The sequence below is a fragment of the Martes martes genome (genome assembly GCF_963455335.1).
Source record: "Martes martes genome assembly, contig: SUPER_18_unloc_2, whole genome shotgun sequence".
NCBI lineage: Eukaryota > Metazoa > Chordata > Mammalia > Carnivora > Mustelidae > Martes > Martes martes.
In genome coordinates this window covers 86,223-99,804 of record NW_027666703.1, presented here as the reverse complement: position 1 = coordinate 99,804, position 13,582 = coordinate 86,223, and the positions used below count along the sequence as shown (strand labels likewise).

The window sequence follows — 13,582 nt, the reverse complement described above, 5'->3', positions numbered from 1 at the left end:
AAGCGAGTCCGCAGGTGTATGGGTGGGATGTTTGTGTTGGGGGCGTGCACACTCACTGGCATCCTCAAGGCTGTCACTTCTCCTAGTTTGAGGAGGGTCCCCACAGCTTCTGGCTTTGTGCCTGAAAGGTTTTGGATGACAGAATTTGAAAATTCTATCTTGACCACCTGCATAGTCAGGCCTTCAGCCATCTTGAGTAAATGCGTCCGATTGACTCTTCCTAGGACGAGCTGCCTTTGTTTTCCTAAGTGATCTAACATCCTTGTTGGGGGATGATGAGGTTGAGTTGCAGTGCAAACGAGTGAAGCTGCTGGCAAACATTCAGCCTTGCAAGGGGCAGGCTCTAGCAGGGCAAGTTCCAAATGCCAAGAGCGCGTATCTATGGGATTACCTACCCTATGCCTGGCCCTATGTAGGACAGAATAGGAACCATCATCGTCTTAGCCTTTGAATGCATTAAAGTCTGGTTTGGAGCTGATTGACAAGCATTAAAAAAGAGAAAATTGGGTTTTGTGAGCAGGATTTTTTCCCCCTAAGACTTTATTGATTTATTTGAGAGAGAGAGAGCATGAGAGGGGAGAGGGGCAGAGGGAGAAGGAGAAGCTGACTCTCCGCTGAGCAGGGAGCCCAATGCGGGGCTTAATCCCAGGACCCTGAGATCAAAACCTGAGCTGAAGGCAGAGGCTTAAGTGACTGAGCCACCCAGGCACCCCGTAAACTTTTTTTTTAAATGATTTTTTTCCCCAAGGGTTTTTTTTTTTTTCCTTTAACAATCCTCCCCCACCCCCAAATCTGTTTCCCCTAGAGGAGTATGTCAGCAAGTGACAGGGAACAGGAAGAGGGCAGGGGGGAGGCTGAGAGTGGAACAAGGAGCAGGTGTGCGGGGCAGAAACCCAACAAAGGAAACATGATCCGTCTTTCTCTCCAAGGTTGCCAAGCCTTGGGATTCAACCCCTTCCACTTCTGCTTGTCATCCCATCTCCCTATTGTCTTAGTTCCTATCTTCCTCTTTCTTTTTTTTCTTCTGTTTTCAGAAAGACTCAGAGCATCCTTACAGTAGGAGAAAAAAAACCACCTTGACCCCACAGCACTGTACCCCTGTGCACCCCAATCTCACACGCACTGTCAGCCAACCTGACTTGGTACCCGCCTGTCCACAACACAGTGCCCTGTTCAATCTCATCCTATTCTGTTCTTCTGGTAGGCTCTCTGAATGTCTCATTTCCACCAGCCAGCCCTTCACACTGTGCAGTCTTGCTTTTACTCCCAGTTACCCTTCTGTTAAGAGTAAAAAATACTGCAGTTCCCAGTGGACCAGGCTCTTAATTGTTGGATTCTGGCATCTGATGTGGCTTGGGCTGTCTCTCCCTTGATGGAACATGTGCCCCTCATTGCACCTGATTGTGTCTTCCATTGTTAGGGCTGTGTATGTACCTTCCTCATCCCTTTGTCCCCAGAGTTCCCTCCTGGTGACAGCCCCCATGTCCCCCGTGTCTTCGCCCTCATAGCCACCTCAGTGCTGGTTCCCTCTGAGACTCCTCTGGCTGTCTCCAGAAACTCCAATGCACCCCAGAAAGCAAGCTGATTCTTCCCCCCAAACCAGCTGTCTTTTTCTCCTCTGTGTCTCCTGGGTGCCACCTCCCTTCAAACCATGCGGGCTTGACCTTGGAGGCATCTTGTCCTTCCTCCTCCATACCCTGTAGCTGGGGTCCGTCTTTTCTGCCCTCTGCTGGGCCGTCCGCTCTGCTCACACCGTCCCCCCTTCTCTGGGCCTTTGTCACCTTGAGCAAGAGCTATGGAATCAAATGTAAATTCTGAGACTCAAGATCCCTGGTCTTTTCTCAGCCCTTCTTCCTGGTCTGTTTCATTCAGAGCCCCCAGCTCCCTGCCTTGAAGCCAACAACAAACACTTTGTCTCCCGAGTCGTTCTAGTGTCTGTGGTCTGCGCCAGAATTTGCAAACGGCTGTATCTCATTTTTCAAAAAATTTTGCCATCATTTAAACACCAGACACCTTCATATAACAATCCAATTTCTGGCTTCTCTTGAAAGCCCTGGAAGTCTGGCGACATGGGTCATCAGGCACTAAGGGGGTGTTCAGGGCTGCCTTTCAGTGGACCCCACGCCCCCAGCCTGACTCAGCACCTCGGGGGCCTCACTGGCCTCTGTGCGCACCCGCATCTGCGACCCTGATCTGTACCATTTTCTGGTCATGACTTAGCAAACATGTCTTGTCTTTTTAATGACTGTTGTATGTTTACGTGTGTGTCTCGTCTTGTCTTCCCAGTTAGAAGGGTGGGGAGTCTCTGGGAACCTGGGGTGTCCACTGTTAGAGAGGCCGGCCCCTTCGGGCAGTTTGGCTCAGGAGTTGTCTAGGTAAATGGTTCTCATGTCCTCCCTCTGTCAATGTTACACCAAGGTTGGGGGTGGGGCACACCATAGAGCGTTTCCCAGAAAGTTCCAGCAGGTGTTCAGAGAATGGGGTCAGGCATGCAGTGGCAGTGGTGGCAGGTGCCATTTGCAAAACTGCCCTGGGGGTTCTGATGTTCCCCCCAGGGGAGGGGCCTCATAGCTATTTTCTGCTTGTGTTGAGAATCATTTAGTTAAAAGGGACAAAGTGTGCAGGGAAAGGACTGGCCTCCGAGAGGAATGTCACAGAGTTCTGTCTTCTGAGAAGGGCCAGACCCCCAGATGCTTTTGCTACCAGGGCTGGAGCCAGGACCAGAGATGAGGAGGACACCCACCTCCCTTGTCCTCACCCCTCTTCCACCTGGAGCCCACTTGCTCTTTCCATCGATTTTAACCTTGTAAAAACTCTTGGGTCCATGGACATGGGGGTTCCCTCTTTTTCCTTCCCCTGTGTGCGGATCACGTGATGGGGCCCGTACCCACTCTTCCGCGTAGCTGAGGGTAAGGGGCACATCAGCGTCCTACTGCCTGCTTTGAACCCAAGGTTCGAACAGCAAAGTGGCTGCATGACAGTTGTCCATTAACGGTGCCGAGAAGGACGTGAACCCTTCCCGTCTCTGGAAGGAACTAAGTGTTGCTCAGCAAAGTAGTTTCCACGGGCTCGTTTCCCCTCTTCTGCGTCTGTGTGCGTCTCAGGCTGCGGGGGGATCCGTACGCACCCACCCGCGGGCCAAACCCAGTCAAAACGCCTCTCGTTCTAATGGAGTATGTCCATTCACAAAATTCTTGTTTCTGTTTCACTGCTCTACTGTGCGTACTCCTGCTAAGCTGCCTCACACCTCTTGTGGAATGAAGCAGAGTATGTGACCCCAAAATAATAGAAACGATCGCTTTACTGCTGACGCAGGCTTCAGCCTCAGCTGCTTTGGGGCTGCGGATACCGCGTGGTTTCCTACTCGGAATGTTCGGGAATGTTCGGGACCTGGCTGGGGCGATGGCACTCGGAGGCCCTGCATGTCCTGGACATATTGCGTTTAATTTGAGTTCACATCGGCCGTCTTCTGGTCCTGTGTGATGACGCTTGGCTTGTGTTTAAAATCTTAAGAAGTTATTTCCTCTTTCACATTGAAGGAGTCTGTTTCTTGTCCTCGAGATAGAAAGCCAGTGCTGCTTTGCATGGTGAGAGTAAATTTCCTTCCAGTGAAATCCGCCTGCTCGGACGAATCCTCGGGTTAGCGCCAGGCAGCCCACCTGTCCCGTGCAGGAGGGCCCCGCCCCAGCCTTCTGCTCAGCAGCTCTCCCTGGAGGGCGTTCAGGGCTCTGTTCTGAAAGTAACCCCCCAGCCTGGGACCTATTCTTGTTCTAGTACATGGTAAATAACCAAAGCAAGCAGAACAGATGCTTCCCCTTTTCCCAAGCCTCAACTACCAGTCTGATTAAAAAAAACAAAACAAAACAAAACAAAAAAAAACTCCCTTTCGGTGGTTTGGGGAGGAAAAAAAACTCCCCACTGATGCCGTGAGATCGCTGAGTGTCTTACTGGATGGTTTGCTGCTCTAGATAAGTGGGCGGAAAAGCCAGCCTTTGGGACGCCCTTGGAGGAACACCTGAAGCGGAGCGGCCGTGAGATTGCCCTGCCCATCGAAGCCTGCGTCATGCTGCTCCTGGAGACGGGCATGAAGGAGGAGGTGAGCGGCGCTCGGCGGCCCCGCCTGCCGCCACCTACGCTGCGTAGACTGACGGGCTTTCCAGCTTCGGTTGCCATGACCCCCATTTTAAACGGGGACCCTGCACATTTTACCTGGAACGGACACTATGAATGAAACGAGTTTCACAGAACTTTTCCCTTTTCTGTGTGTGGTACACTCTGACTTTCTTTTTCCCCACTTGATTGTTTCATTTTCGACTCTGGTTGTGATTTGTGACATTGAATTTCATTTTTCAAGAAAAATTTTTACAAGATTTTATTTATGTATTCATGAAAGAGATATAGAGAGGGAGGCAGAGGCAGAGAGAGAAGCAGGCTCCCTGTGGAGCAGGGAGGCAGATACGGGACTTGATCCCAGGGCCCTCAGATCACAACCCGAGCTGAAGGCAGATGCTCAACCAGTTGAGCCACGAGGCACCCTAATGCCCCTTAATGTTTTAAAAGATTTTATTTATTTGTTTGAGAGAGAGAGAGAAAGAGAAGGAGAGCACAGAGGGAGAGTGAGAGACTCCCCACTGAACAGAGAGCCTGATGGGAGACTCGATCCCAGGACCCTGAGATCATGACCTGAGCGAAGGCAGACCCTTAACTGACTGAGCCACCCACATGCTCACATGACATTGAATTTCATGATGCACTAAATGGACCAGAGCTTCTGTGAGCTTTAGTTTGCTTAAAGCAGGATATTACATTTGGGTAGTACTATGCATTTTGGTGGGGGTATTTATATTCTTATTTTATGGAATCCTTATCCCCCAGAACCCCATGAACCAAGCAGGGCAGGACTTGTTACTGCTCTTCCTGGTGAGTGAGTTCATGATAGGGGGGAATCAAAATCAGATGCCAAGTCTTTTTTTTTCCCCCTTTTAAAAACCTTATTAAAGTATTTTGTACATAGAAAATGTATGCATAAGTAAACAGTTCGGTAAATTTCCACAAACTGAACCCATGCATGTGATCAGCACCCAGATTAAGGGACACTCCAGAAGCCACCCTTGTGTTTGCTTCCACTTACTGCCCCCTCCCCCACTGATATGAACCCAACTTCTAGTAGCCGAGATCTGAGCTACTCAGCTGGGGCCAATTTTGTCCACTTTGGGAGATATTTGGCAAGGTCTGGAGACAGTTTTGATGGTCACAATTTTAAAAGTGGATTTGCCACTGGCTCTAGTGGGTAGACACTTGGGCTGCTGCTAAAATGTCTCACAGTGTGCAGGACAGCCCCCCACAACAAAGTATTACCTAGCCTGGAATGTCAGTACTACTGATTGAGAAACCTTGCCCAGATTAATTTTGCTTAAAACCCACATCTTATAACACCTGGACCGGTGTCTTCATAGTCCTGCCTTTCTTGGTTGACCTTCATGTGTTTTTCTCTAAGTAACTTTTAGGGCAGTGAAAGTGACAAGCAGCCTAGTCTAGCAACTTTTCATGAGATGTCAATTAAAAAAAAATCCTAAATTAAAAAAATCTGTAGCAGTCCACCTTGTGGAAGTTTAAAATTTTGCATTTCTTTTTTTTTTTTTTTTTAAGATTTTGTTTATTTATTTATTTGATACACAGAGAAAGTACAAGGAGGGTGAGCAGCAGGCAGAGGGAGAAGCATGCTGCCTGCTGAGCAGGGAGCCCGATGCGAGGCTTGATCCCAGGACTGACTGAGCCACCCAGGTGCCCCTAAAATATTGCATTTAAATAGATTTCTAATAGGCACAGATATTTTAGCAATGGGGCAGGACAAGAGCTCGCACCGATCAGGAATGAATTGCTCTCTGCCTATCTGTCTGCCCCTCTGCCTGCCTATGCTTGGTCCCATCATCCCTCCCGGTCACCCCGCAAGGCAGGCAGCATCCCCGCCCTCACAGATGAGGTGTGTGGGAGTCGGGGTCGGGGTGGAAAGCTCTTCATCAAATGTATGCTGCTGCTCAGCGTAAAGCCCACAACTTGAACTTGCCGCTCATGGCTTTTTGTTGTCTTTAGGGCCTTTTCCGAATTGGGGCTGGGGCCTCCAAGTTAAAGAAACTGAAAGCTGCTTTAGACTGTTCTACTTCTCACCTGGATGAGTTCTACTCTGACCCCCATGCTGTTGCAGGTGAGGAGTCGCCCTCATGGGGGTGGGTTCCATCTCAGACACGTCACCATTTAAAAATCCAGTGTTCCTTTTCAGATTCTGATAAAATTGAAATAGTCTCCCTATATAGGTTTAATTGGACAAGGTGAAATGACACATAGAACTGAATAAAAGTATACACACACACACACACACACACCTTTTCCTGTTTTGGGGGGTTTCTTTGTTTCCCTGATTGTTAAGTAAAGGTGAAGAAGGTAGCTTCTAACCCAAATATTTGGAGACCTGCTTATATTTCCTTCCCTTCTTTCTCTTTCATAGTCTAGATCTGCCTGGGAAATGATGTCCATGAGAAGGTTACTTTGAAGCCAATTTGATTTTCTACTGACCCCTCAAATCTATTTTGCAAGGGCCAGGATTTGTTTGAGGAACACCCCATGCTCTGTAACTGCTCCCGCTGATTCATGGCGTGTTCCAGATACTCTCGGCAGCTTGTAACTGAGATCATTTCAATTTGCAAAAATAATACATCCCGAGATTCCCAGGCTTACCCCTTGAATGTTAACAATTTCAGGTGCTTTAAAGTCCTATTTACGGGAACTGCCTGAACCTCTGATGACTTTTAATCTGTATGAAGAATGGACACAAGTTGCAAGGTAAGTTTAAAGAACCCAGAGTTTTCAAAGTTAAAGGAAATGACAGGATATTATATCCCCTTTGTGAATCATCTTACTCTCAGGGGTCATAAAATAACATTAAAATAGCACATGTGTTAAGTAATATGTGCCTCAGTTCTTACGTGTTGGGTGAAAATATTGAGTATTATTATTAGTGTGGGAACATGAGCACTTAACGCACTGGCTTCAATTTGCATGATGTATATGGATGAAGACATGTAGTGGGACCCGTATTACTAGAGCAGCTGGTCTCAAACCCCTTTTAGATCGAGGGAAGCCCTGTCATGGGGACAGGTGTCATACTGGCCAGCAGCAATGTGCCTGGCAAGCCATGGGGAGACTCAGTTGTGCAGTAATACAGTGTTGACAGTACTAGTAATAGTAGTTAACACTTACTGTGTACTTAGTACCTACTAATCTTAATACCCATTACCTCCTGTCATCCATGATCAGCGACATAAATGACAGATGTGGTTTGCAGAAACTGAGGCAGGGGAGGTACGGGGCCCAGGGCACAGCAAGTAACTGGCAGAGTGGGAGTTCAGACCCAGACCTGTCTGCCCCAAAGACTGTATCCCTGTCCTTTGCTCCTTCTCCCCCATGCCCAGCTTCTGTGCCAGGAGCTGTTGGCAGCCTTGTCCTCAAAGCCCCAGAGGCTGCTCTCTGGCCGGCCAGCCTGCCTCCTTGTTAGCCTGTGCCTCATGGTTCTGACTCCCTTTCTCTCATAGGGGCCTAATTCCTCACCCTGAGGGAGAAGGAACAGATCTCCTTTCCCATCCTACCCTTCCCTTGTCTTTAGCCACTGTTACCCGTTCCCAGCAGGTGGGCAGCTGGGGCTGATCATTTAGTCTTTAGTGGCAGGTGGCTCTACCCCTGTTGTTAAGGTTTTTAAAGTCAGAGTAAGGGACACCCGGGTGGCTCAGTCAGTTAAGTGTCTGCCTTCGGCTTGGGTCATGATTCTGGGGTCCTGGGATTGAGCCCCGCATTGGGCTCCCGGCTCAGTGGGGAGCCTGCTTCTCCTCCCGCTACCTGCTGCTCCCCCCACCCCGCACCTGCTTGTGCTCTGTCTCTTTCTGATAAGTAAATAAATAAAATCTTTAAAAAAGAAAAAGTCAGGGACACCTGGGTGGCTCAGTTGGTTAGGTGTCTGCCCTTTCCGCTCAGGTCATGATCCCAAGGTCCTGGGATCAAGTCCCGCATCGGGCTCTTTGCTCGGCATGGAGCCTGCTTCTCCCTCTGCCTGCTGCTTCCTCTGCTTATACGCGCTCTCTCTCACTTTCTCTCTCTGACAAATAAAATAAAATCTAAAAAATACATATGTATATATTTTTTAGATTTTATTTATATATATATATTTTATATATATTTATATATATTAAAATAAAAATATATATTTATATAAATATATATTTATAAATATTTATATATATAAAGATATAAAAATAAAGAATATATTTATATAAATATAGATTTATAAATATATAAATATATATAAATATATATTTATATATTTTTATATATTTATATATTTATATAATATATTATATAAATATATGTATAAATTTATATATATAAATATATATAAATTTATATATATACACACACATATCAGAGTAAGTTCATAGTCACAGTCATATACTTGGAATCTGCCTGTGGCCCCACCTATTGTAAATGTCCATTTTTGTGGGACTGAATAAATGGGACCCAAGAGCAGTGTCGACTAGGAGAGCGTTCTGGGGTCTCCTCTGCTGGGTAGCCTGCTCCACTCCTCCTGCACCGGAGTCTTCTCTAGGCTCCAAGACTCCCAACATGGTTCCCATGAAAAAATACACTTTTCGAAGCAGGTGTCTATTTCTGGGTGTATGGATCCTCCATATGTGAGAAAGGTCAGCATCCTGATGACACAATGATTAGCCTCTAACATATAATTACGTTTACCCGCTACCTGCCAGTCCAGATCGGTCCAGTTGTGGAGGACATTTTAGGTCCAAAGCTACATTGTGTGGGCGACGGCTAACACCCTCTCCAGCCCTCTTTTGTGTCGATGGAAGTTTGCACGTGGAAACCATAGAGTGGAAGAGCTCCTGCGACTGCTTCACGACAGGACGGGGCTGCTGGGCCTGGAGCCTCTGGGCGGAGTTAAGGGCAGGAAGAGGCGCGGGGGGTTGGGTGCCTGGGAGCTCGGCCAGCCCACCTGTGTGGCTGGGCCAGCAAGCGATCTGGGCTCCAGGAAGCTGCTCATGGAGATAGGCACCTTCTGGGACAGAGTTTTCAGCGGTGTCTTGTCTCCTGTGTGCCAGGCATGGGCACAGATGGTTTTGCGGGTTATACCTCTAGAACCTCCCCGTCACTGGGCAGAATCAACATTCTTTCTGCAGGCGGGCACATCAGGAGACCGAGTCTTGGCGAGGCTAACTCATGGCTCAGAGTGAAGTATTTGACTCCATATGTATTCATTTCCAAACCCGTCCTGTTTTCCAGCTGTGCTTTTCTCTGTCATCGAGCGCATTGCTGTTTACGTTGCCTGTTATTAACCCAGGGGTTGCTAATGATGTGTCCTAATGAAGGGTTATGAATACGGCTTGCTTTTTTTTTTTTTTTTTTTCAGTGTGCAGGATCAAGACAAAAAGCTTCAGGATTTGTGGAGAACATGTCAAAAGTTGCCACCACAAAATTTTGTTAACTTTAGGTATGTATGACTGGCATCCTGCAAATTAAGCCAGCAAGCCACAGTGACTCTGGGATGAAGAAAGGTGCCATCTGCAGGAGAGGTCACTCAGTCCAAGCACACCGAGCAAGTGCTTCGGAGAGGAACTGGGGGTTGCTGGCAGTGGGATTTGATGTATGTTATTGTGAAACATATCACCGTATGACGTATCCACATCAGGTCTGCATTGATAGCTAAATCCCCTGGTCAGCCTACCACTGCAGCTACTAGGAGAAAGTTCTCGTGGAAAGTTGGCTTGACCGTGTGTTGGATTTGGACCCAGCTCAGTCAGTAGAGCCCACAACTCTTTGATCTCAGGGTCATGAGCTCAAGTCGTACGTTGGGCATAGAGCTTACTTAGATAAATTACAAAATAAATAAATAAATTGTCCAGTATGTAAAAGGCAAAAATTAATCAACAATTCTGCTTTCTGCAGTAGCTTTTATATATGCTATAGAATTTATTTTAAATAGAGCATAAATCATCCTATTAGATGAAATGTCTAGAACTGGAAATTATGTATTGCTTTGTGGGATTACTGTTTCTAAGAAAATTTACCATGGAATACATTTCTAGAATTTCATCTCCACTTTCCTTTTGACCTAAAATATGACTTTGAAGAAGTGTAAAGAGAAGAAGGATAAAAGGTAGCCCACAGGGGCGCCTGGGTGGCTCAGCGGGTTAAAGCCTCTGCCTTCGGGTCAGGTCATGATCCCAGGGTCCTGGGATCGAGCCCCGCATTGGGCTCTCTGCTCAGTGGGGAGCCTGCTTCCTCCTCTCTCTCTGCCTGCCTCTCTGCCTACTTGTGATCTCTGTCTGTCAAATAAATAAATAAAATCTAAAAAAAAAAAAAAAAAAAAAGGTAGCCCACAGTATTGAAAACCAAAGAAAATGGTAGAAGAGGACTTGGTCCAAAATGACACATATTCTACCAGTGAAATTTGTGGCATGTTATCTGACCTTTAATTTTAGTCCTGGTTCTACCACTAAACTAAGCTGTATGGATATATCTTAATTTATTTAATCAGCCCCCTATTAATAGATAGTGGGGTTATTCTTAATTTTTTGTTTTTATAGTGCTGTGCTTGTATAGGAGAGACTATAACTATACGGTAAATTGGAAATTTTCATAATTACCACATAAGATATTTTCAAATACAGCTTCGTCTAAGCAATGTCCCTCTACTTGTATCTTTTCATGTCTACATTAAAACATATCAAGCCACCTGTTAACCAGATTGTAATTTACTGAGGGGTTGATAGATAGGACATAAAGGAGAAATGGTGGGAAATACACAGCAAATAGGGATTGAATCGTGGAGATCTTCTTGTGAGCTGTTTTCCTCTTCCAAGCCCTAACGGAGTCTGTCATCTGAAACAGAGAGCACAGGACTTTGTAAGATACAGAACCTGAGCCAGACTCTGATTTGACTCCACTCTGCACTTAGTACCTGAGCAACCCAAGGCTGGAGGATGCTGTTCCTGCAAATATTTTCTTCTCTTTTCTCCCCCAGGTATTTAATCAAGTTCCTTGCAAAGCTTGCTCAGACCAGCGATGTCAATAAAATGACTCCCAGCAACATTGCAATTGTGTTAGGCCCTAACTTATTATGGGCCAAAACTGAAGGGTAAGTGACCTCTCCGCACATCACGGTATTTTAATCTCGTCTTTGTGCTGCAGGGGGACAGACCCCCGTTCTAGGGTAAGATGCACTTCCAGACTTGCGCTTATGAGCCTGGTCTTTGCACATAGCCGACATTCTCGGAACGCTGCCATGAGCTGGGTCCCATCCCGGAGGCAGGTCACGTGTGCAGTCCGCAGAGGGCCCTGCCTGTTGGGCAGGCAGGCAGCTGAATGGCCGTGGCACCGGGGATGCCATAGATGTTGTAAAGCACGACGGCCACAGTGCTTACCGAAGGAGCACAGCTCAGGGTGAGAAGTGCAGGGAGAGCCCTACAGAGGAAAAGGCACTTGGGTTATACTTGGATGAATGAGTAGCTTCCTGCAGGTGTGGCCCAAGTGAGCAAAGGCATTGTGTGTGTGAAAGGGCCTGGTGGTGGAGGTGGGGTCACATGGTCTCATATGACCCGAGCACTGGAGCCAGGAGACTGTGCCCGAGGAATATGAAGCCTGAGCCAGGTTCTGAAGGGCCTCCTATATCTGGTGGAGGTTTGGGAACTTATGTTGGGTCATAAATGGTCAGGGAGGCATCAAGGTTTCTTTCTTTCTTTCTTTCTTTTTTTTTTTTTATAAGATTTTATTTATTTGGGAGAGAGCATGAGAGAAGAGAGGTCAGTAGGAGAAGCAGACTCCCTGCCGAGCAGGGAGCTGGATGTGGGACTTGATCCCAGGACTCTAGGATCACGACCTAGCTAAAGGCAGTCACCCAACCAACTGAGCCACCCAAGTGCCCGGCATCAAGGTTTCTAAGCAGAAAAATGAGTTGACCAACTGCATTTAAAAAGATAATTTGGCGGGTGGGGGGGCGCCTGGACAGCTCAGTAGGTTAAGTGTCTGCTTTTGGCTCAGGTCATGATCCTGGGGTCCGTGGGAAATCACCAACATTGGTATTTACTCTGTTTGGTGGCATTATAATGACCTCCTTTAATCCTCACAAGTAACCTTTTTGAAGTAGGTGCTTCTGTCCTCATTTTTACAGGTGAGGACAAGGAACTTGCTTAAAGTTGCACAGCAGGGAAGTGGTGGGACCCACAGTCTGTGTCCTGAACCTTCCTCGCGCTCCTGCGACCACCATGGTTGGGTGCTCCATAAATGTCAGGCCTTTGCAGCTTTTTGGCTTCTGTGATATTCTGACTCTGAACTGGAACGTGAGCTCCTTGACACCAGGGATAATGATTCTTACCTGTTTTCTTCCTTTTGAACCTTGGCATTCACACCCTTAACTTCCAAACCTGCATCTTGGGACCAGTCCACAGATGTGACAGCCTTAATTAGGAGTTTGTGTAAACACGGGGGCTCAGGTTCTCCGATGTAACGTGCACACCGAAAGAGTGCACACTCTCGCTTGTATTGTGGGCAGAGTTGTCGGTGGTGTCTTGGGTCGTATGAGATGACTACCTTGGGCAACACTGCTCCAGTGGGAAAATGCCTGGTTGCAACCCTGTTCCAAACCAACATAAAATCAGCATTTAGACATACCATTAACCCAACGCATTGCAGACTAAGGAGTGACAGCCGAGTCAGGGTGATTTTTCCTCCTGGGGCGTCACTGCCATACACTGAGGCCAGAGCCCCATGGATCTAGTTGTTGCATTTGTGCGTAAATATTTTCTTGTTTAAAGTAACTAAATTGGGGGCACCTGGGTGGCGCAGTCAGTTAAGCATTGGAGTCTTGGTTTCGGCTCAGGTCACGATCTCCAGGTCCTGGGATCGAACCCGGTGTCGGGCTCCAGCTTGGCAAGGAATCTGGTTGAGATTCTCCCTCCCTCTGCCCCTCCCACTCATATGCGCTTGCTCGCTCTCTCTCAAATAAATAATCTTCAAAAAAAAAACAAAAACCAAAATAATTAAATTGCTCTGACACAACCTGCAGAAATTAGAGGCTGCCTGGGGAAAGCGGTCTAACTGTGAATGTCCTTCGCAGAACTCTGGCCGAAATGGCAGCAGCCACCTCTGTCCACGTGGTTGCGGTCATCGAGCCCATTATCCAGCACGCCGACTGGTTCTTCCCTGAAGGTAACGTAACTTTTTAACTTCACAGACTGCCCAATCAGCACAGTGACGGTATAAAAATTTTTTAAAGAAGAAAATGCTTTAGTAACCCCTTCGCAATTCCATGACTGGCTCACGTTTATTTTTAGACCCCCTCGCGTCCATCTTTGACATGCTGGCGTCCACATTATCTTGTATTTCGCTTTGTTTCACTTCACCCCGGGGGTGTCCACTCAGCCAGTGTGCACTCAGTACCCCCGGCGCCATGTGTGCTGGTGAGATATGCTGTCTGCCATCGGGGAAGCAGCAGATACTGTCCCACGTCTTAGAAGGAAGGGTG

The 13,582-nt window shown here is 47.3% G+C and overlaps 1 protein-coding gene across 2 annotated transcripts in view; it reads left to right on the top strand.

The window, feature by feature from the left end:
* Positions 1-13,582, top strand: part of ARHGAP17 (Rho GTPase activating protein 17) — an 86,209-nt gene that overhangs the window by 54,172 nt on the left and 18,455 nt on the right. For both annotated transcript variants that reach the window (XM_080831725.1, XM_080831724.1), the window contains exons 10-15: positions 3,969-4,096; positions 6,094-6,205; positions 6,759-6,840; positions 9,470-9,550; positions 11,084-11,197; positions 13,175-13,266. In XM_080831725.1, coding sequence (XP_080687851.1) covers positions 3,969-4,096; positions 6,094-6,205; positions 6,759-6,840; positions 9,470-9,550; positions 11,084-11,197; positions 13,175-13,266 — 609 coding nt within the window. The remainder of the gene's footprint in view (positions 1-3,968; positions 4,097-6,093; positions 6,206-6,758; positions 6,841-9,469; positions 9,551-11,083; positions 11,198-13,174; positions 13,267-13,582) is intronic.